A 25032-nucleotide genomic window follows, 5' to 3' on the forward strand; every position below is an offset into this window, starting at 1 on the left:
GTAAGTATTATTTCCTATTTTCTTATGCCTCAAAAGTACAGACGATGGCTATTATTCCCCACAAACTTTGCTTTTGTGACCAGGACAGTGATATTTTGAATTTAAACTATTTTCTAGAACATTCCAGATAGATTCAGTGCTGAGTAAACTTGGAGTACCTTCTAGAACATTCCATAACTTTCCAGTAATATAAATAGGAGTATAAATACAGGGGCCTTAAGCCCACCAGTTCAGTTTAGTTCCAGCTGCCTAAGTGGATACATATCTGCATTTTTCTGAGATGGCATCAAAAGGCTGCAAGCATCCGGCAAACGCAATTTGCTATGTCTGATGCCAATTTACCGAGATAAAAGCGAAAAAGTACTCTGTGGAAGCATCTGCTAAGATGTGTGAGGCCTACAAGACACCAAGGCGCACTACCACAGGCGGGACTGGCCACAGCGGACCGAGTTCTCTGTGGGGGGGAACAACGTCAAGTGGGAGCTACTGGTGGACCCCCGGAAGGTGCTGATGCCACCACTGCACATCAAATTGGGCCTCATGAAACAATTTGTCAGAGGTATAGATAAGGAGTTGGCAGCCTTCAAGTACCTTCAATATTTCTTCCCTACGCTGTCTGAGGCAAAGGTTAAAGCCGGTGTCTTCGTCGGACCACAGATAAAGAAGATCCTGGAGTGCAATGAATTTCCCAAGAAGCTCACTAGTAAGGAGAAAGCGGCTTGGAATAGCTTTGTCGCAGTGGTTCGTGCCTTCCTGGGCAATCACAAGGTCGAAAACTACGTGGAGCTGGTTGAGACTCTGGTGAAGAACTGCGGCTACAATGGGCTGTAGGATGTCCCTCAAAGTCCATATCCTTGATGCTCATCTTTATAAATTCAAGGAGAACATGGGAGCGTACTCGGAGGAGCAAGGCGAGCGCTTCCACCAGGATATACTGGACTTTGAACGCCGCTGCCAGGGACAGTATAACGAGAACATGATGGGAGACTACATTTGGGGGCTGATTCATGAAAGTGATTTACAGTATAATCGTAAATCTCTAAAAACTACTCACTTCTAAATCTTTTGTAGTAATTTTTGTATTACTTTAGTATAAATACATGTTAATTTTGATTCATGTTTTTTTCTGACTTTATGTGAACAAAAAGACACAAATTCGTCCGTTTTCTCATTGAAAATAGGTACATTTCAAAATATCACTGTCCTGGTCACAAAAGCAAAGTTTGTGGGGAATAATAGCCATTTTCTATACTTTTTAGGCATAAGCAATTACGAAATAACACTTACTACCCAGGAACAAAAAATAGTGTTACATAGTGCAATTATTGTTGTCGTTATGACTACTAATTATGCACTGTACAAAACAGGACTGAAATTAGGAGCTGTGCGTGCACGAGCAAAACAGTCGACGCAGCGACACCGCGTCGGCCTTCAGGCACGTGCGCTGCACGGCTGTTGTTCGGCATGGTGTCCGACGTTTCGCCACACGTGCCGGGAGCGTCGTCAGGAGACTGAATGTTTTCCCTTCATTGCATGCCGGCCGAGTCGCGCTTGAAAAAAAGGCTTCCTTTAGCTCAGCGGGCTTCGCTGGGGAAGTACACTGCTGGTTCTAAAGACACATCGCTGTGGTATTCACAGCGCCAGATTAAAGCAGCGGCTCTTTCTTTACTTGGAGCGATTATGATTCTTCATCTTGTTGCTGTTGTACAAACGCAAAGTTCCTCTGGGAGGGATGTATTGGAGAGTGTACTGGACTTGCAATCCAGAGGCCGCCGACGATTCAACTCCATCTCCCTGCGCCGGCAGATGAGACGATCTCGCGCAGGCGACTTAAAAACCCTGTCCACCCAAGAGGGAGAATGTGTCCTGCAGAGCGAACGTGACCAGCAGGCCCATTGTGGTGGGGTCAAGCGTGGGTACCCCCACCAATTTCCGAGACGTCCGATCAGCGTGGAAGAGTAGGCCAAATACCACTCGAGCGGGGATTCTCTGAAGCCCCCTCGAGTTGAGGCCCCTTCCACTAGTGGAGGCCCTTCTGCCAGCAATGGCGTGAGCGAGCAATTGCAGGGCTGCGCCTTTGTCTCACTCTCCGTGTGGACAATGTAAACCTCAGGAGGGAACAACTCCCCCCGACCCTTCATCCCATCGTCATCATCGTCGCCGTTGTCATTCCAACCTCCTCAGTGCCACCTTCCCGACGACAAATCCACGGATAAATGGCACCACGAAGGGTTACACACAAAAAACACCCAACTCCCATTTATTTATTTATTTACAACAAATATTTCTCTTTCAGGACTTCTTACCCTAGAGGCAATGCAGGCTGTTTGTTCTATGAGAGACACGGGGAGCTGAGAGCACACGCTGACAAAACTCACCCAACAGGTTTCAATGCCTTTAAAAAAAATCTTATTCTTCCAAGTTCTGACAAAGGCCTCCAACGCCTGTGTTGTGCATTGCTCGTTTATATATTTATATACCCCCCCGCACAACACCCCCACCACACCACCCCCACCACACCACCCCCACTGCATTAAACATCTGCAGCGCTTTTGTCCGAAGCGGTTGCGTTTCGCCGTCAAACGCGTGCAGAGAGGGTGGGCGTCGAGAGGATCACGGGGGGATTGCTCTTCGGTGGCGTGGTGGTGGTGGTGACCGCGCTGGACTTTGAGTCTAAGAGGGCGTGCGGGTTCAACTCTATCTCCCGGCGAGGCAGCTGAGGAACAGTGGGGCGCCGTTCTTGAATCCCATCGACAGCGTGCGACCGACCCAGCAGTGGTCAGCGGCGTGGCCACTGCAGCGAGAGTCCAGCGGCAGAGGCCGCGTGCGCCTACTCCCACTTGTCTGGCCTATACTCTTACAGAGGAGGTCAAATGCCCCCCAATCTTTCTCGGGCTCCTGCTAGTGCAGGGAACCTTCCGCTGGCAGTGGCATGGGCAAGACAGTTTCACGGCTGCACCTTTCGCCGCGTTTGAAGGTGTGCACGTTGCCGCGCGACGTTGCAGACGCGGACACATTTGGGCCACTCTGTGCGAGCTTTCAAAATCCGACGTCCCGGGCTTGCCACTTTGTATCCACTTTTGTTTGACTCAGCAGACGGTGCAATTCTGCACTTAGCGCAGTCGTTTATTAAATAAGCGCGCGGCTGGCTCCATTGCACCCTCTCGGCCACAATGTTGCCCCGTGTTTCATTATTTTCTTCACCGCGCGATGTGAAGTAAATACATGCGTCCAGGGCATTCTCAACTTCACCACGCCGGTCGGTGCGGGTTTGTGAAGGGGGCGGGGAGGACATGGATCTGTTCTGACATCACTTGCCACTGATGCGAACCCCGCGCCTCCGATTAGCACGGTTGGTTACGTACGGTGCGAAAGAAGTTCAACATACATTTGTACAACATACAGTACATACATGGCCGGGAGTCGAACTCGGGCGCCTGCGTTAATCGTAGCCGCATGCGAACACTGCACCAGACCAGGCCCATCGTCCAATGTATGCCTGCCGATGTTATGGGTTCCCCATTTTTTTTCTATCCACCATTCACATTTGAACTCACAAATTCATTTAGAATGGCATTCATTCGTTTTGAACGACCAACCCCATTCTCATGCACAGAGGCAGACAGACGTCAGACTTTCCCCCGTTACAAATGTTATGATTATTATTATAATCTCAGACATCCACAGGGTTGTTATATGGCAGATCCGCCGAGCAAATCTGGCTGCCACCTCTGAGGTCCGAGAACCAGCAGGCCACACCGTGAGACGAAGACCCTCACGATAATGAGAGGTGAACGACCTGTAACTGAGTGGTGCACTATTACTCAACCGACATAACAACTAAGACAAGACTTCTCACGCCGTGGGAAGGACTCGCGGATTGCCTTGGACAAATGAGCATCGACAAGAGGACCGACTGGCCCTGGGAAAACAAGGAATGGTGGTAACCCCACTTGCAAATATTCATCATGTTCTTCATCTGGGTGCTTTTCCAAATTTATCTTGGTGGTGGTGGTGAACACAGTGGTATATGTTCACCCATCACATGAATCGGTCTCTCAATGGGTTATTTCCGGCTTTTTTTTATTGTAGAGACCGATCGGCCTTCTTTACATCGCAGGATCACGAATAGATGGCGAACCACTTTAGGGAGACCTTCATTCAGCAGTGGATTGAGCATCGCTAATGATGATGACATGCCGTTCATTGCTATGGCCAAGGAATATTAGGTCTGTGTCCATCCGAGAACACTCAAGATGCTTTCACAAAATCCATGAACCCCTACACTAATCGTTACGAAACCTACCGCATGGCTTACCACATACCACTGGGCAGAGCCGTCTCGTTTTGTCTCAAGATAGCAACAACACGCGATCAAATAAATAATTTACATATATTGTTGAAAATTGTACGGCAACAAAAAAAACAATCAGCAGCTCCATTGGCAGATTTGTCTTGCCGGCTCGCTGTCTATCCACCGACCCAAAGCTCCACCTGCACTGTCGCGTCCGCTCTGCCCTCCCCTCTACCCTCACTCAGCACCGGGCCATCACCTCTCCATGTGCCATCCTCTCCCCCCACAGTACGCAATGCCTGCCGGAGGACACCGCACCGCCGTGCCTACCGAGCCCGTCCGTCAACTCACGGTGCCGCCGCAGATCCTCGACCGCGGCGGCACCGGCGGTAGCGCTGCGATTGCCGCAGAGGTTCGCAGTTCAGATCCAGCGGGCCGCCCCGGTTAGCACCGCGGTGTGTGTGCATGTGTGCCGTCTGCTTCGCTCGCAGCGGACGTTAGAGATCGCCCACGACTTCGATCGCAAGACTGGGCCCACGCCGCGTGCCGGCGTCAGGGTTCCAACGTTTTGTCAAATTCTAAAACGACACCGCAAGCCACGTGATTGGGATCGCACCGCACCAGCCGTCGACCCCCTACTTCCCCAGGTCAATCTCGCAAAACGAGAGACTAGGCTGGCTGGTCTCGCGTGTTCTCATCTGCTGAGACAATATATACTCTGTTAGACAATACACACTCAGACAATACAGACTTGGTTAGACAACACAGACTTGGTTAGACAATATACACTCTGTTAGACAATATACACTCTGTTAGACAATACACACTCAAGACAATACAGACTTGGTTAGACAATACAGACTTGGTTAGACAGACAATACACACTCAGACAATACAGACTTGGTTAGACAACACAGACTTGGTTAGACAATATACACTCTGTTAGACAATATACACTCTGTTAGACAATACACACTCAAGACAATACAGACTTGGTTAGACAATATACACTCTGTTAGACAATATACACTCTGTTAGACAATATACACTCTGTTAGACAATATACACTCTGTTAGACAATATACACTCTGTTAGACAATACACACTCAGACAATACAGACTTGGTTAGACAACACAGACTTGGTTAGACAATATACACTCTGTTAGACAATATACACTCTGTTAGACAATACACACTCAAGACAATACAGACTTGGTTAGACAATACAGACTTGGTTCGACAATACACACTCTGTTAGACAATACACACTCAGACAATACAGACTTGGTTAGAGAATACAGACTTGGTTAGACAATACACACTATGTTAGACAATACACACTCTGATAGACAATACAGGCTTGGTTAGACAATACAGACTTGGTTAGACAATACACACTCTGTTAGACAATACAGACTTGGTTAGACAATACAGACTTGGTTAGACAATACACACTTTGTTAGACAATACACACTCTGTTAGAGAATACAGATTTGGTTAGACAATATACACTTGGTTAGACAATACAGACTTGGTTAGACAATACAGACTTTAAACTTATCCCCCGCCTTCCTCATCACGAACCGCACCCCAAACATTGTGTCCTGTAAATCGCGGTCTCTTTGGACGCAATGATAGCTACTAGTTAAACGCTTTACTGGAAGAGTAGGCCAAAATTACCTCTGCGGTGGCCTCTCCAGAACCCCCTCCGACTGCTAGTACAGTGCAACACTTTACGAATACTACATTTGCCGCCGTGATGCTGTAATATCTCAGCACCACTGCGTGCTTTGTGACTGCAGGGGCCACACCGTGCCTGAACTGGTGAAGAGGAACAGCTGTTGGGGAAAACGCGGCTACGAACAACGCCACCGCCACCCCACAAATGCAGCAACTGAGAAAGTCCGCAATAAGCGCAGCGTTCCATTTCTGCGATGGCGCACAGACACCAGGTAAGCCGTAAGCGGAGCTGAACATAAGAGAAGTTTGTTTTGGGGTTAGAACTCGCGAATATATAAATGTGTCGTCAAACCCGCCACCACCCGCCACAGCCAATTAAGTAAGGGTTTGTCACGTAAACAGAACGTGCCAATTCGTTACTGGTACATCACGCCGGTTGTGTTGGAGAGTAAACCCACACCATTTACAATTCGAGTACGACGTTTCGCCAGTAATTACAACGAGCATCAGCAGGCGACAGGCAGATTTTGAGCTGGACAGTTGTAAAGTTAGCGAGCAGCACCCACCACCAGTGCCGATTTCTTTCGCGCAATTCCAAGGACGAACATATTCGTTCGTCGGAGAATTTGATGTGTTTGTTTATTTAATCGCTACGATGATGGTAAAACATAAATGACTGTGTCCGAAAATCATCAAGCGTGCCGATGACTCCGGCTGGCCCTGACCAACGACCCGAGACACGACGAGACGGGCGTTATCAGTCTCAAACGAAGACGCAGACGCAGACTCAGATAATGTTGTGAAGTTCTTAAGATACTGCGGCGGATAAAGGAAGACCAATGAGTGAAAATTGGCTACGTGTAAAAAGATATAGGTGTAAAATGTATTGAGATCACCGATTGGCTGACCGAATAATGTTGGGAGAGATTGCACAATCTCCACACCAACGTTGAGTCAGGGTGGGCTACATTGTGGATTATTAGACGAAGAGAATGACCGTGTGATGAAATCTGCAGACTAAGATTTGACTAAGATTCCACTTGTTGTCCTCTGCTAGACTCGGGCGACAGGCTCAAGTAAAACGCTGACCAAGCCAACCCCGGGGAGTGCACACGAAGGTCAGCAGGCAAAGGGATATAATCGCTGTTTTGATAACGTTCGAGCGAGATATAAACTATCAGCGCACTCGATGTCAAGGCAGGCCCAAACTTTGGACTTGAGGGCGACGTGCCCCGGAGTGGTCTACGGCTTTGCCGATCCACCACAGTCCGTGGGCCACAGGAACACATTTGGGTACCACGATAGGGAGGGGGGGGGGAGCAACTATTTTGTGAAATTGTCTCCGTACGTGAAAAACAACCGTGGTTTATGGTGATCACACTCTGCTCAACTAAGGTAATTGAAAACAACAAAAATCTGTTGTATTGGAAATGTAAATATGTTGGTGCAACTCAAGTACTGCATGCCAGGCAGAATCATGTGAAATGTGTTTGGTCTGAGCCGAGCTCTTGGCTTGCGAACCAGAACATTGCCTGCCTGCCCACCCCACCCCGATTCACATGTTTCGGTGACAAGCAGCAAAAGGACATCTGTGCATAGAGAACAGTCATAAAGCACCAAAAGTGGAGAGCAGAGGAAACGTATTTGTAAAGAACCTTTTATCACTTGTGGGAGGTGTCTGTAACCACACCCGGCACGGCTCTGCCGGCGGTGGCTAAATAAAGCTTTCTGGGAGCGCTTCCCGGCCTGGTGGTGGATAAGTGGGGAATCTTTTACATCTTCCCTCCTAACTTAGCTCCAACCCGGGGTGTATTCTCCTGCTATATACATGGGGGGGAGGGGGGTGTTAACCAGGCAGTGCAAAGAATTGGGATTCACTCCGAGTGGGTATTTATTTGAAGGCAGAAAATGTTGGTGGGTAATTACCAAATCGTGCCATCTACTGTGAAGTGGATGTTAAAAGCCCTTTGATATTAGTGAAAGCGGTCCTTCGTGGGCTGGTATCGTTCAAGGCAAACTTAAGAGTTTTGACATTCATTTGTACTCCCCCCCCGCCCCGCCCCAGATATTTTGGTGCCGGCTTGGTGACGACTTTGTCCAGCAGAGGATTGACCATGGCTGATAATGTCCCAGAACCAATTCTTCTAAAAAGCCAATGAAAACCTCCATGAGGTCTCACTTTGAAATGATCCAACCACGCACACACAATGTAACATACAACGGAGAACGCGTCAATCCAAAGCGTCTCATTCAAGTCGTGCAACTCCTGCTCAGCCTGGAGTGCCACGAGTGACTTCAAGGGTCAACATTCTTCCACCCATTCTTCACTCGCAAAAAAATACATCAAAAAGGAAACTGCACCCAAACGTCGGTTGCCGTCGCCAATGCGACCGATCCATATATGTTTCTAGTTTGGTTCACGTCAATATCCTTGAGCCGCTGCCACCCGACAGAATCGTCTTATATCTTGGTTAAGGGCTATCATCTTGCTGGGTGGTGCATGGTTAACAGCAATAAACTACTACGTGGCCGAACACACAAAAACCAATATTGATCAAAGTATATTTCAAGCACTATTTTACCATAACCAGCAACACACATTTTGTAGCCACACGCACGTGGACCGCAATGTTGTTGCTTTGTTGACTGTCTGTATATATATGAACCGTGTGTTGTTTTTAATTAAGTGAAACAAAGGTGGGGGATTGCTGGCGTGTGCCGCTGTACCCTTCCCGATGCTGCTGTGCTGGTCGCGTTTAACTCCATGGGCGCTGTTAACTGTAATGAAACACTCTCCTCTCTCCTCTTCTGCCTCGCGAAGAAAATTCCACCCACCAACCAATCCTCCCTTGTTAAAAAAAATAAAAAAAACTTTCCCATCGCACACCACTTCTTCTGTGGCACCACCCAAAGCTTGCTCACCACGCACCACCCCGAATTTAACTTTTAGCAGCGGTGGCAAATCCGTAAGCCTCAAGACTGTTGTTGACTTACGTCGCCACACCGGGCAGACAGAAAAGGAAAAGTCGAGCGTTCGCCAAAGCCGGGATTGTGACTGGCAGCGGCGCATTAAGGGATGGGCTCAGCGGAAGCCCCTTTTCGCCAATTCCCAAGTCTTCCTCAAGTTCTATGAACAATCGCAGGCATTGTTCACACACAATCATCCAGGTGGAATTCCTCAATCATACGTTGAAACACGGCAAACGCCCCGCGTAGAATAGCAACATTGTGCCACAACACGAGTGTTTCGCAACGAAAGATGTGCAGGTTTCAACTCAACCACCCCAACATCATCGGTTGCCTTCTCTATGGACCTTGACAATGGCCTCCAGCACAACGGCATCACACGTTTGATTAGGAGCCATCGGAGTCCTAAATGCTGTTTGAGACAGAGCGTTAACACACAGCACGTTGGTATCGTGAAGAGTAATTTCCAAAAGGGATTGGACGAGTGCATCACATCTTTATATAGAACTCAAGTATGACCAGCGCAGAGAATGGCACCGTCCTACAACACTGGTTTTGAAAACAAACGGTGTCAAATAAAACCAAGGTATGAGAAATCGAAGCACACGTTTATTGTTGTACATTGTTACTGCAGACGCGTGCACTCAACACCGGTCCTCTCTCCCTCCCCCCAGCCTTGTTTCACATCACTCAGCTGTAGATAGAACATGTGAATGAGGATGCAATTCTGAAGTGAAAAGTGAACAGCCCTGGCCGACTTCTCGCATATTTGTAGAGCCACAAATCACTCAAAATTGTATTATTGCTGCACCGTTTAAAAAAAAGATAATCTATCAACACATTGAACACCAATAATTACGAATCCTATGCTGATAATATGCAACATTTGTTCAAGGGAAATGTACCCATGGGTTAACTTAATTCGCCTTTAATCAGCAACATTGAAAAGGCCCGATTTGCAATATCTGTATAGGGCTAGCCTCCACTGGTTGCAGACAACTTAAGGGGTGTACATAGAGGGATAATTCATTTGGTCAGGGAAGCAACAGACAGCTCTGCTCTTGACAAGATTGCATATTGACCACCATCTGCTTGAAAGCAGGAAAAGTGAAAGCAGATAGCTTAACAATCTCCCCCTTCTTTGGATGCACCCGCTCTTCGTTGGAGGAAACAATTTTTCTGCCACTGCACGTGGAGGAAACGAGATGGCCGTCAGTGAGCCCCCCCCCCCCAGATGCGCCAAACTCCTCTTGCACGATCCCAAAAAACAGTTTACGGCTGAAAGCTTTCGTAAAAAAATGAATCCACAACTTGGAAAAATGTTACTGTAAACAACTAGGGAATTGTTTCATTCAGTTTTCATTACATGGAATGCCAACTCTTAAACCATGCCCAGAGCCAACGTTGTGTTTAAAGAGCGCAGCACTGCACATACTAAAAAACACAGCGGCACGATCCTCTTTCTTTCAGATTATATTTTTAATAATTTTTTTAATCTCTCAGCATAAATACAGCGGGTGTGCTTTTCAAATACAGTACACGTTTCATCACACGTCTACATAGTAGAGCTGAAATTGTACAGTTCATAAAAACAATGTTTTTAGCCAGTTCATCCCTCCCCCAGTTCATTCTTAAAAAAATGTTTCCTGGAAAGATTCCATTAATCTTAATATCATTGTGTGCCTCCAAAAAAAATCTTTCTTTTTTTAACACAATTTTGTATCGATTTCTGCAGTTACATTGTTAAGCTTGTACATCTTTACGATTAGAGTGCAGACTACTAAAGTGATGACAACTGTACTGTACTACGCTGTATTCAATCACTTAGGGCAGGTTTATTTTTCCCCCCAAAGCAATTTTATTTATTAAAATATATAAGCTATGTTAGTTTCAAAATCAACAGGTACAACTGTTCCAGTTAAGCAATATGTAGGTAGCAAGGGTTGGAGTTGTGTACAGTACCTTTTTTTAGTTTAAAAAGTAATTCATTTTCCATTTTAAAAACTAAGTATTTGTCTGTGCACTGCATTCACTCCCCGGGCCATCTTAGCCAAGCTCCAAGTGAGGTAGATGAACATTCAAATGTTCAGTTTGTCTGCAGTCTCTAACAATGAGTATTATTTTCCACACAAGGAATGTCCCAGCATGCCTTCAGCCAGTTCCACGTCCTCAACGAGAACAAAGTCCGCTTGTTTCGAAACAGCGGGTTTTTCACAAAACTGATAACTTCTAAAATGAATCTTGAACAAGAGTGATTTATAATTGTCCTGGGTTACACGTTACAACCCGCGCACTTAAAACATAGTTCGAGGACTGCAAACTTCTTAAACATTCTTTTTTAAAAATATAGTTAGTTTTGACAATTTACAGTCCGTGATGGTTCCTCACTTTGCAATGTCCTCATCCAAAATTAAGGATTAAAAAGAAATAACGCAAGTCAAGCGATGCCCCCCCCCCCACATCGTGTCATTAAAAGTCACCGTCAAATGTTGATTCACCGTCAGCATTAGTCATCGCCAGTGTTGATTCGCACACTTCCGCTGACGTCAAATTAAAAAGCCAGCCACTGGCTTCCAAGTGGGTCCAGCCAATATTATTGCTATAGAACACACTTAAGACAGTTGGGCGCAGATTCAGATAAAAATGTAAACATTTAAACAAACTGTTCTCTTTTTTTAACATTCCTGGCCTTTTAAGTGAAATGAAACAGACTCGTACAAATCCAAAACACAACAACAAGCATGCTATGGGAGCACCCCAGAACCTTAAAAGCACGTCTCACCCATCTGTAACGTCAAAAATTTCAAAATTCAAAAAGGTGTTTTTTTTTTTAAACAGATATCTTAAGTCTCTCATGCAAAAGACCTCTGACATTGTTTCCCCCCCCCCCCCCCCCAAGAATGGCAGTAAAGAGAACAGTAAGAAAAACTCAAAATTACTCATTTCCAAATGTATTTCCCCAGCTCTGGCATGTGCTCCAAACAAAAGCAGTTTATGCCAGTTGCTGGGAGTGACATTTTACATTAAGTGCAGCTATGCACCGAATGAGTGCATATCTCAGTATGATACCATGAGGCCACAGCGGAGCAAGTCGACCCAATATTTAAACGAGCTATGGGAAAACGGCACAACTTTGTTTCGAAACCTCAGTTTCAGGAGATTGCATTTCAGGCTATAGCATGAAAAAACACAATTTTTTTTAATCCCTATGTTCAGTGTGACCCGTCATGTCTTCTAAGATTTTTTTTTGTAAATCCCAATTCTAAAACTGCCGCAAAATCTTTCGTAAAGAAAAAAAAATTGGTCCAAAAATGTGTTAGACACATATCTAGAAAATAATATGCAACTATGTATCCATATGATGTGCCGTTTGTCTTAAATTGTATCAACAAAAACTCACGGATCCGTTACATTATAGCCCACAATGCCCTTGGTAGAACCACACCAGTCTCACAAAATAACACCATCGCCTGAAACCAGTTTTAAAAATCCTTGTTCCCATAGCTCCAAGTCAAGGCTTTTAAGGAAGGTGATAAAGTTGTAAAAATCTAGGGCCAAATATGAATGCAGTGTTTAACCGCCCAACACCAACGTAGGTCTGCTGTATGTCAGGTGCAAGAAATAATTTAAACAGTGGGTTCACTGCAAAAGCTGCTGTAAGTCAATTTCCCCAAGCACCACTTCTTAAAGAGTTGGCCCCACCCGAGTGGGAGCAGTGGTTTGAGATTCAGATCTTGCAAGCAACCATTTTTCCAACTCTCCATGACAACCCCCATCCATCACTAGTATTGTAATATGAAAAGAAAAGCAGAATTATCTTGATTGGCAGACATCTGAGCCATGGGCAGGTCTAAGTTTTTCATCTCGTTAGTTAAATGAAACGCTGCAATGCGAAAGTGGTTTCACATATTGAATAAAAATAAAAGCAGCAGTTGGTGCTTTGTTGTTAAGAGTAAAATGATCCAAGCCAAAACGAGCACGAGCTCCTGCCTGCTAACTCCAACAGAATGTTTCATCTTGTGGCTATGCCCATGTTAACAGATATATAACTCTGATGCTCACTCACAGGACACTAAAATTGGTATTTTTCCCCCCCACTTTTTCACTCTCATCACCTCACCTGAAAAATCCAAAAGCAATGCCATGCTCAACAGCAAAAAAGAAAATTAAAGAAAAAAGGGGTTAAAACTACAATTGTGCCATCAAAATACTGTTTGCAGTGTTTACATGTTACATTTCATTGTATTGTATATAACATACAAGTCAGTTATACAAAAAAACTTTAATAAAAATAGCTGCATTCAAAGCGTATGTTCAAACAAATATGCTTGAAAAAGGACCTCCTTTTCAATCCTGTCGTATGCCCAACCATCTTAAGTGATTTCAGTCATTTCATTTTAAAGCCAGACATTCAACTGTATCTTCACTCCTCACTTTCAGTACCAGCGCTTTCCACTGTTCATCACATGCTCAGGGTCATGACAGCGGTTCTCATTTTAGAAAGACTTTATTCAGTTCCGATGTCTTAAAAACTCCACATCGCAGCCACCATCATTAGCGATCACCACATCGCCATCGCGACCACAACCACCACCCTTAGTCATCACGTCCACAAATAGTCCTCGCCACCGTCTCTTTAAAAACGCATTGCCGACCGAACGTGTTGACGGAAGGGGGCACTCGGCCGTGTCTCATCTCACTCGGTCACTCTCCGTCATCTGCCAGAGTCCCAGGTTGAGCACCTTGAGGCAGGGCAGCTGCGTGATCCTCTCCAGCCCTCGCTTGGTGATGCGGGTGCATCCGTATAGGTCGATGCCCGTGAGCTGCGTCAGGTGGTCCGCGATGAGCTCCAGGCCCTTGTCGGTGATGCGCGTGCACTGCCCGATGTTGAGCGTGCGCAGGCTGCTCATCTGCCGCACCATCCTGTCCAGCCCGTCGTCGCTGATGTGGCAAGAGCAAAGCGACAGAGACTTGAGGTGGTACAGGCCCTGCGCCACGTTCGCCAGACTCTGGTCGGCCACTTTGTCGCAAAACGACAAGTCGAGACCGCCGAGCCGCAGCGTGCCCGTCGACAGATGCATGATGCCCGCATCGCTGATATTGTCGCACGAGCGCAGGTTCAGCGTCCGGAGGCTCGCCATGTGCGACAGGTGCACCATGCCCGCATCGGAGATGCCGCCGCAGAAGCTCAGGTTCAATGTCTTGAGGTTGGTCAGGCCACGCGCCACACACTTGAGCGCCGCGTCGCTCAGCTTCTGGCAGTCCTGTAGCGTCAGGTGCTCCAGGCCGGTGCAGCCCTCGGCCTCCGTCAGGCCGGCCAGGTGCGCGATGCCCGCGTCCGACACGTGGCGGCAACTGCGCAGGTTGAGGCTCTTGAGGCCGCGCAACCCCCACGCGACCAGGAAGAGGCCACCGTTGGTGACGTTGCTGCAGCCCGCCAAGTCCAGCACCTGCAAGCCTTTGAGGTGCTGCGCGATGCGCTCCAAGCTGCTGTCGGTCACCTGCTTGCAAAGGCTGAGGTTGAGCACACTGAGCGAGGGGGTGTCGTGCATGAAGGCGTGGCCCAGCCCAGCGTCCGTCAGGTTGTAGCAGCCGCTCAAGTTGAGGCTCTCAAGCCGCGGGAGGCCCTGCACCACGTAGCTCAGGCTGCGGCGAAGGCTCAGCACCTGCAGTGCACAGCGAACAAAACAAAGGTTCAGTCTCAGGTGGAAAGAAATGGACATTTAAAAAGATGTGTTGCACAGTTCATAACCGATGATTAAATTACCTAGAATGTGCCCAAATAGTCAGATCCTGGAAAACAAGCAGGTTTGAGCCTGGCTAGTGCATGCATGGGTGACCATGCATTAAAACAAGTTGGTCTAACACTGCTATAGGCTGTAGTCACAATTTTATTTACAAAAAAGCGTCACGTTAACACCATTTCATTTTTATTACATGCAGTTTCTCTCATTTACAAATCTTAACTGGATTCGCACATGCAAAATAAAATGCATGCATTGTGAGCATTATCAGTCGGAATCGGTGTATCATTCATTACAGACCAAGTAAAGACAGGCAGAGCTTCAGTCACTGCCGAATTTTAAAGATTGGAATTAAATAGATGGTGTTATAGTAGATCTCCCACTGGCTTACCAGTCAGCAAGTCTTTGTATTGTAGGGAATTTAAAATGTAAACCTTAACAAAAGGAACCCGGAGGGCATGTTGAAGGTCATCAACGCATCTTTAACATCCACTTGATGGCAGATGTAATACTCGAGCAATATTACTCAAGGATAAAAAGAGTGCTAACGATCAATACAATCCTTTATTCAATACACACGTTTGTGAAATACAGATGTGCTGTGTCACTGACGTTCATGTGCCAGGAAGTCTATTTTGTATGCAGAAACGCCGCATTGTTGTTTGTTATTACTAATCACATCGACAACTGCTCTGTCAAGAGCTCCATGGAATGAGGAAACGCCGTCCTTATAGAATCCTCCAGCAGCAAAACCTCGCATTGGAGAATGGACCCCGGAAGGTGGCACCAACCACCACACTACTTCTGGAGTCGCTCAAAGTGGGCCTCTTACCCAACACTGGAATGCACCCCCTTCATTCCCACATGGCAATCGTCCAATATACAATACATTATATATTATTTATACTTAAAAGTCTCCAAGCTGGGGGTAGGCCATTTATGCACAAGACCAATCTGTGTGACACTACTGCATCGGTTTTGGCAGTCGTGATGAGATGGCTTTTGACAATGAAGCTCTCCGCACGTGTAGCGAAATGCCGGGCAGCATGCTTTCACAAACACCCAGTGCAACCCGAACAGACAAAACTATAACAATGTACTTTGTGCAGTCGGTGATGACCGGGTTGAAACCATCAACTCACTGTACTCAAGAATGTGGCTTAATCACGGGTCGCTGCCTAGTCGAACCCATGTGCTGCTCCAGTACAACCATTAGCTCCCATAGCCACCCGGCCACTTCCTGTAGGTGATTAACCAATTTGTAAGAGCACAAAATGGCCAACTTTCCAATTTTTACATAAATGTTTCACCCTTACATCATGCATTTCCCTCGGACTCTCGATGGAGACAATGTCCCATCAGCATCCCACCTCGTTACAAGTATTTTTTTTATTCGATCTAAAATAGTAATTTATGCCTTTTATATCAGGTGAAAACGTTTATTTTTTTACGAAACCTGGATGAAAATAAAAGATTGCATTGTTAGTGGTGCAAAATAAAACTCACGTGTGTGGGTTAGCACGACCTTCTAAAAAAAATGTACAGCAGGCTAATATTTCTGAAGGCGGTCAGGAACCTTTCAGCAAGATTATAAGCACAATTGTCCAAAACATTAAACTATTGTACATTTTCATGTTACAGGGCCGTGCTCATGATGAACATGGAGTTAAAAATGGTTTCGTGCAAGATAACCATTGTTGCATGGCGAAAGTTACCAGATCAAAGCTGTAACAACAGCGGGAACATCACAAATGATGAATGTTCAGTATGCGTAATGGTCAAATTGGGCAACATTTAGATGCCAACGCTGGAACAAAATCTTACAAATGAATAAAACATGTAAAAAGGTCTACTTCACAGAAGGAAAAACAGAAATCACCATACGGTGCAGTAAGTACAGTAGCAAAAAGACAATGATACAGAATAAAATAATAAATACCATGTTGGGATTCGAACCTTCGACCTCGCCATCTGGAGAGGAACGCAATGACCGCCTGGCACCACCATGCATTCCCATGTGAAAGTAAACTCTGGCTCCCCTCCACCCACTCCGAACATTTACTTTGTGAAGGGAAAACTGGGGACCTCGACAACGCACTGGACCCGTCTCTTGAGGAGGGCAGTCTGGGGCCACCTACACCATTCGTGCCCTGAACCTAGGACCTCTGCACCATTCCTTTGTGGAATGTAACCTGAGTGCTCTCTCTGACCTTTCCCTTGTACGGGAACCCCCAGTAACCTTTCTTGTGTGAAGGGAAACGCGAGGACTTCCATGTCCTCCTCCAGTGTTTACGTGTGCATGCAGGAGTGCAGTCGCGTTGTATGTACACGTTACATGGAAACACAGGCAGATGTATACTTGATGGTGCACGTGGGAGTCCATGTACTATGTACATATACACAATATGCATTCGAATAGTGCACGTGCAATTATACAGTATGTGCATGTCAGTTTATGTCCCGTATATACATCGTGAACCTATATTAGTGAACAGTAAATGGATACACGAAAGTAAATTCGTATGCAATGTATTATGGTTAAATTATAAAGATCATTCAAATTGAACATACAAATCTAAATATTAAATTGAATACAACAAATTCAATCCGAAACTCATCCCGAGTGCAATCAATTACTTAGTGTGAGAGTATGTGTGTGGAGAATATGTTAGTGTACTTAAGTGGATGCAGCATGGACGTATACAACATGTATGAGTGTATACAGTATGTGTTTGTTCATGTGGAGGCTGTCGTCCTACAAGGGCAGAGGAGCTACACTTCAGAACGAGTGAAGAGCCATGCGGCTAAAACAGACATTTGGCACAGTAGGGGGCACAGGTGGTGGCATCGGCCACTCATCCGTCAGTCAACCCATGGCACCTGGGTTTGTCCCGTGACCTCCTGCCAGTGGGCGTTTGACACTTCGTGGCCGTAAAGTGCACATAGCCTGGCACAAATGCCATGGTGACGTCACCGCCACTTGGTGGCGAATGGCTGTTGCTGTCGTGTATGGTATATTATTGTTAACATATTTGGCAAAGGGGGCCTTGGCTCGGTGGCAGTTTGAGCAGGTCACCAGGTGTTAAGCTTGCAGGTGCAAATCCTTGTTGGGGGTAGATTCCACATGAGATTCATTCGGGGTCAATAAAACCAAGTACCACTTTATGGAGAACTCGGCAAAAACTCGTCCCTGTCATAAGAATGAGGAATTTTCACCGCTGGCAAATAGTGTAAAATGGGAGAAAGGGGTCACACTTCAATGTTCATTTGTACAGAAAAATCACGAACTTTCACATTTATATGCAGTATGCGGGTCGTACATGCGAGTTTTATATTCCATGCGAGGATATACATGAATGTGCGTATGCGTACATATACATGTTAAGATGTAGTGAACAAAATGTGTACAGAAGACGAGGGGAGTTGTGACTTCAAATGCAGCAAATTTACACTTACAACAGGCACGATGCAGCCACCTCTGGCTGAAGGTCTCCCCATAATCAAAAGCAATCCCTCAGTCTTGCTATTCTATAAATCTAACTTCCCCCCCCCGCACAGGAGCCCAATCTTGCCACTCCTCCGTAGCCAATGCTGGACATGTTCCCTCTCCTTGGGCCGTCATTCCGTCACCCGGTCTAATCCAGTCTAGCAACCATGCACCCTACCCACGACCAATAATTTCGGGTGCAAATTTGACGTCTTAAATTTGCATGTACAGTATTATTTAATTCATGTCTTTGTCATCTTACCTCGGCGTATTTCCCAGCAGAGCTGTAACTAGTGAATATAAAAGTAGTCTATCAATTGGTTTAATAAGACAATTGAATATAGTTTACATAAAAATGCAACAATTACCCCACAAGGCTGAGACTATCTGCAGCACAACCCATGTAAGAATAGCCCCATACTAAAACAGACTGTAGTTCAATTACTGACAATAAACCAATTCGAACGTTACTAATCATTAAATCAGAATAACTTTTAACGATACACTAACATTCCACGATTACAATGAATACACATTGAAAACAGCCCCTTTATTAAATCTACTGCTGGATGAAGGCCTCCCCATTCTGTCATCATACTTCACACCACTGGTGTGGCTTTGTGAAGTCTGGATCCGGTTAGACGTCAATGGCAGCTGATTGTGCCGTGGCCAAGAATTGAACTCGGTTCGCTGGGTTCAAAGCACAGTGCATTAAACACTGCGTCACGGCTCCACACTAAATATAACACGACAAATGGAGAATGTCCCTTAGAAAAAAAACTATAAGACTAACACTTAAAGTATAATCGTCCTATACCAGTAAATACCCATAGCAAAGTCTAATTTGGGCAAGGATTGAGGACAGTCACCGCATCAACATGCGAGGCCGGATGTCTGGGCCTCGCCATATTATCATGGCTGCCGATTAATAGAGTCCTAAAATGAGATGTACATAGAATAATATTCATCAAAGTCCTTCCGATGGACAAAACCATTGCAGCACCAATTCCCAGCATGCATAATCTACTGCCTCTCCCATTGTACGTGTCAGAAACCACGTTTCCGATCTACATTCCAAACCAGGCATATGCATTGATTGCAAACCTTCATCGCTTTCAGGCACACTACAAGTAAAAGACCGAAACATCCCCAAATAGTAACCCTAACCAAGCAACATGGCACTATACAGTACCGTAATGCGTAGTGGATGGATTAAAGGAGACCCATTTACTGAATGTTTACACAATTTAATTGCGTCGTGATGTTTTTCTCACGCGTGGAGACAAAACCGACTAATAACTAGAAGCCCATTAGTCTCTTAGTACACCTACCGGAAACTGTTCACCAAGACCAGAGAACTAAATAAATGTACAACGGAGGCAAGGCAATTGGGATTTAGAAAAAAAAGGTTTTCTACAAATGACAATAAAGATCCTAGAAAAATACGGAAATCAAACACCATTATGCCAGGCTATATGAGAATGCGAAAATAAACTGGAAATTATGCATTTATCCAAGATCCCGCGAATCAAGGCGTTACATTTAAAGGCAATAATACAACTATTTACTGTATATAACGCAGAGCACCTATGCGCCGATTGAAAAACGTAACAGAATACTAAAATCAGAGGGGGTCAAACTTCTCATCAAGGCTCAGAGCAAGCAACATTTTGTAAAAGATATTCTCCAAAGATAGTGCTGGAGAAAATAAATGCATCAATATTAGGGACGCATTAAATTGCCCCGACCACGAATCTTTATAAAACTACAAGAGTGGAAACTCTTGAAAACGATGCCACATTTAACATCAAAAGCTACAAAAAAAAGAGTTGGGCTAAAAGATAAAATGAACAAAACCGAAAGTCTGGTACCGTATAATAAGTTTGTCGAGCAAGAAGGACATTTGTTGGGACCTCGACAGAACCCGATGGAATTACTCTGTACCACTTAATTGTCGAGGGCGGACGGCGATAGAGGTTTGAGTACTTTCGGGAAAACTGAATAATGGGGGAAAAAAGCACAGCATATGCAAGGTGCCTGCATGGATGAAGTTGAATTAATACCCAGCACCTCTGCGCAATGCACACAGTGTAAGAAACTAGTTAAGACGCCACACGCTTCACAAAATCTCGCGTATAGAACGAAAATTCTAAACACGAATAGTATTGCGAGTATACAGACGTGATTGTAGAAGTCCGGTTGACCAAGTATGCAGCGCAGGAACATGTGTGCATATGCAAGTGTATACGTAGAGTTTGTGTGCAGGAAAAGCGAATGATGTGTGTGTAGCAAGCGTGTGCTCGCGACTCAATTATGTGACACGTGTCAATGTGTAGACATGGACGAGGTTGTGTTTAGTTCACAGTACGCGTGTACAGTGTAAAGTACATGGTTGCATGCATAGTTCACAGAGCAAGTGCCGGTACAGTCGAGTACAGTAGTGTACAGTGCGCGAGTGTAAACTCGCAACACAAATTGAAGCTGCATGTGTGTACAGTACGCGTGTACAGTACGCCTGTATGTACTGTACATGCACACATTACCATAGTAGACGATGCCATACCGCACTCACAGATGTACTCGCACACCCTCACAAGACACTAAACCACATAACACACCACACCATAGGCGAACACAAAAATAACACACCACGTGTACAAATAACCGCACACACCATCGCCACACAAAGCAACCACACTCGCCACACCAGACACAGAAGACACACAGGCAACTACTAACAGTCACACACACACACATCACCAAACTATCCACGTTGTACACGCGCGCGGGCAGCAGGTACACAAGCGAGCGGTGCTGCTCCACACAGAAGGGGCCCATCTCTCCCACCCCTCTTCCCATCGCGTGTGTGTGCGTACACGCGTGTGTGTGTGTACGCGTGAGTGCGTGTACACGTGAGTGTGTGTGTGCACGTGAGTGTGTGTGTGCACGTGTGTACACGTGAGTGAGTGTGTACACGCGCTACAGCGTCAGAGAGATCGAGAACGACGGGAAGAGGGGGGGGGAGAAGACGGCCACAGCGGCGATGAACCATTGGGGTGGTGTTGGGGGTGGTGTGTGTGGGTGGTGTCCGAGACCTGCACTCGTGCGATGCCGCGTGTCTGCAGCGAGGGGAAGAGTGACGGGTTGGCGCGCCGCAGGTGCAGCTTCGCCTCCACGCCGCGCCACACGGAGCGGTGGTAGGCGGCGTCGCGCCAGGCCGAGCAGGTCTGGGCGGCGCGGCCCTTGTCGCGCACGTCCAGGTAGCTGAAGATGAGCGCCAGGATCTCGGGGAAGAGGCACGACACGTGCGTCTCCATGGCCGGGTGCGGAGCGCCTCCTCCTCGTCGTCGTGTCACACACACACCCACCTCTACGCCACTCGGTCTCTCCTCTCTGCACCCCCTTCCTCCTCCACACTACTACTGTTACCCCGACTGTTACCTCTACTGTTACCCCTCCTCCACACTACTACTGTTACCACGACTGTTACCCCGACTGTTACAGGGTCACCGGTGAAGACCGCTGCGGGTGGTCGTGTTACTGATGATGCTGCTGGCGGCGGCGTTTGTGGCTTTTGGTGTTGGTGACGATTCTCTTGGTTAGTAGTGGTGGTTGTTGGTGGTGGTTGTTGGTGGTGCCGCTATGATCTTTGTTGGTGGCGATCGATAGTGTTGGGGGTTGTGCTACGATCAGTGTGACTATTATTGGTATTCGTGTCGATGTTGGCGTAGTGATCCGTTGCTGCTACGAGTGGTGGTGGTGGCGATGTCCGTGGCTACTGCTGCTGGCTGGTGGTGGTAGCGCTATGGCTGCTGTCGCTGCTCGTGTTACAGTTGCGAGTCGCGTAGCTTCTCCTGCAGACGTTGTAGTGGCGGTGTTGCAGGTGGTGGTGTTGTTGCTGATTGGTAGCGTTGTGCGGCTCCTACTCTTGACGGCCGTCTGCTGCCGAACGCAACAACAAGACTTGGATCCCAGTCACGAGCCGCGCGTCGTCTTCACCGTCTTTGGGTGCCCTCTCTCCTCTCTCTCTCCTTCTGTCTCTCTTTCTTTCTTAATTGCCTTGTCGCGATAAGTACCGCACCGGTCGCGAATCTTACTTTAACCCCCCACCCCCGTTCCACGTTCTTGTGTTAAATCAATTAAATTATTCTCTTCTTGATGGCTTGCGAGGAGGAGGGGGTCGGTCGATCGCGAGGCGAAACATTTTCTTCCAATTTTTTTTACGCCGATTTGAATAAAAAAACCCGCTCCGCACCGCGAACATCAACGAGAAAACAACTTAAGCAAAAAACAATAAAGACTGTGAAACATTTATAAAATAAAAGTTTGTTTAAACGCCGCCTCTGAAGCCGCTGCGCACCGCCCCGCGCGGCCAGACACCGCGGAGTCTCGCGCAGGCGGAAACGAAACCCCTCCCCCCCGCAGCCCCGCCCCTACTTCACTCTGACCACGCCCCCCCACGGGCCCCGCCTTTTATCCTCCGCTGCCCCGCCCCTCACTCCCCCCCAACATCTCCCAGCTTGGTCACAGCCCCCCCGCCAACCCTCTCGAGTGAAACCCCCCTCCCCCCACAGCCACATTCTCGCCGCCCCATTGGCTAACGCGCGGACCACGTGGGTTTCCTCTCCCCACTCGTGTGGGGGGGTTTTTGGCGGGGACGGGAAATCGTGGGAGCACGCGGATGGATGACGGATGACGTCGCTTCCGGTGGTGAGGGGTGGGGGCGGCACAGAGTGTGGGTGTGTGGGGGGGGGGTAAAACTTCAGCCGCTGCCGAGTTACAACCCCCCCTCCCCCAATCAGCCCCGCCCCTATCCTCCCCCTTACCCTCGCCCGCCCCTCCCCCACACGGCGGTGGTCGCGAGCGCGGCGTGTGGGGGCGCGCGCGCGCTGTGATGACGTCTGCCCCGCCCGGCGTCGGCGCGAGGGAAGAGGCGGAGTGGAGTGGCGGCGCACGTGGCGGGTGGAGGCGCGAGCCGCGCGCGGTCGCACGGACGCCCTGGAATGGATTTTCACGAAGTGTTTTTAAGAGCAAACAATTTGTGCTCTTTATCTTAATTAGAAGCTTTCGTGGTTCTTTCGGTAAAGTCACGTAGAAATAACAAATTGTGATCTATTATTTATTTTATTTTTTCTTTACCGAAGAGTAATTTGTGTGCTTTTTAGGGTTTTTTTGCAACGCGTAAGCTCTCGCGACCAAATATTGTTCACTAAAATAAAAGTGGGGTTAGATCGCGTAAGTATAAATGTGTCGTAACCCTCCACCCAAGTAAGGTTTGTGACGCAACCAGAAGGTGGCAATTCGTTAAGAGTACATGACATCGGTGTGTTGATGAGTAAATCCACTTTGTAAACGTGGATTGGCTCTCCAACACACCGGTGTGCTGTCCTAGTACACTACACTATACACTACACTATACACTACACTATACACTACACTATACACTACACTATACACTACACTATACAAACTAGTGCTGTACTCGTACACTACACTATACACTACACGCTAGTGCTGTACTAGTACACTACACTATACACTACACTGTACACTACTCTACACTATACACTAGTGCTGTACTAGTACACTACACACTACTCTACACTATACACTACACTATACACTACACACTAGTGCTGTACTAGTACACTACACTATACACTACACTATACACTACACACTAGTGCTGTACTAGTACACTACACTATACACTAGTGCTGTACTAGTACACTACACTATACACTACTCTACACTAGTGCTGTACTAGTACACTACACTACTATACACTACACTATACACTACACACTAGTGCTGTACTAGTACACTACACTACTATACACTACACTATAAACTACTCTACACTATACACTACGCACTAGTGCTGTACTAGTACACTACACTATACACTACTATACACTACACACTAGTGCTGTACTAGTACACTAAACTATACACTACTATACACTGCACTATACACTACACTGTACTCTACACTATACACTACACTATACACTACTCTACACTATACACTAGTGCTGTACTAGTACACTAAACTATACACTACTATACACTGCACTATACACTACATTGTACATTACTCTACACTATACACTACACACTAGTGCTGCACTAGTAACGAATTGCCACGTTCTGTTTACGTGACAAACCGTGCTAGTTGGCTGTGCCGGGTGGTGGCGGGTTTGACGACACATTCATGTGTACGCGATCTAACGCCCCAATAAACCCTTTCACATTCTACTCGTTGGTAATTGTCGTCGTGATGACAGCGAAGCGGCAGCCTGCGTGCACGATCTGCGTCGTCTTCGTTAGGCACGCGTTTAGATTATTATTATCATCCTATCGTAAGTCACAGGATTGCCGTCTTTTGCTATTCCCAGTTTACATTTGTACCGATATAGAACCTCTTTTCTCCGACTTGTGGTTGAATGGAATTTGCGTACCAGCTGCATTGAAGCCGCAGTGCACAACAACACGTCCAGTATTTGTGTGTGTGTGTAACGCCAGGACGCAGGTTGACGTGGGACGTCACGTAAACTTTACAAACCTTGTAAAACTCGGCGTTATTAATGCCATTGTTTGAGGCGGGGGGGCACATACATCGCTTTGTACGGAACTGTTACGGTTACGTGGCCTTTGGGTCACAAACTTTAGGGCATATTTCAATTCATAACAATACGTAGCTGCAGTGCATGTTCAGAGCAACGTAGATTCAATCACGCCGTGTGTGCCCTCTTGCCAGACAATCTTGGAATCTGTTTAACCCTAGAATCTCGAAAACCATTGCCTTTCAAATGGGTGCATACATTCATCTATTTAACAAAGGCGGTGCTAATTGTAA

The 25032-nt window shown here is 46.7% G+C and overlaps 1 protein-coding gene across 2 annotated transcripts; it reads right to left on the reverse strand.

Moving 5' to 3' along the window:
• Positions 1-10434: 10434 nt before the first annotated feature.
• Positions 10435-22599, reverse strand: LOC144947365 (F-box/LRR-repeat protein 14-like). 2 transcript variants are annotated; one of them, XM_078876644.1, is made up of 2 exons: positions 21269-22599; positions 10435-14608 (listed from the first exon to the last, which is right to left on the reverse strand). In XM_078876644.1, exons 1-2 carry the CDS (start codon positions 21488-21490, stop codon positions 13634-13636), a joined length of 1197 nt encoding a protein of 398 aa, XP_078732770.1. In that variant the 5' UTR covers positions 21491-22599; the 3' UTR covers positions 10435-13633. The 2 variants fall into 2 exon arrangements, with proteins under 2 accessions (XP_078732770.1, XP_078732771.1); XM_078876645.1 differs by lacking the exon at positions 21269-22599 and adding an exon at positions 16626-17311.
• Positions 22600-25032: the final 2433 nt, after the last annotated feature.

This window comes from Lampetra fluviatilis, chromosome 44, assembly GCF_964198595.1.
Source record: "Lampetra fluviatilis chromosome 44, kcLamFluv1.1, whole genome shotgun sequence".
In the NCBI taxonomy this organism is placed as follows: Eukaryota; Metazoa; Chordata; class Hyperoartia; order Petromyzontiformes; family Petromyzontidae; genus Lampetra; species Lampetra fluviatilis.

What these genes read in the sequence shown, in the direction of transcription:
- LOC144947365 (XM_078876644.1), bottom strand. Translation starts at nt 21,490, where the DNA reads ATGGAGACGCACGTGTCGTGCCTCTTCCCCGAGATCCTGGCGCTCATC. An exon ending in GCGGCATCGCACGAGTGCAG is followed by an intron (nt 14,609 to 21,268) that starts GTCTCGGACACC and finishes TGTGCACTGCAG; the next exon opens with GTGCTGAGCCTTCGCCGCAG.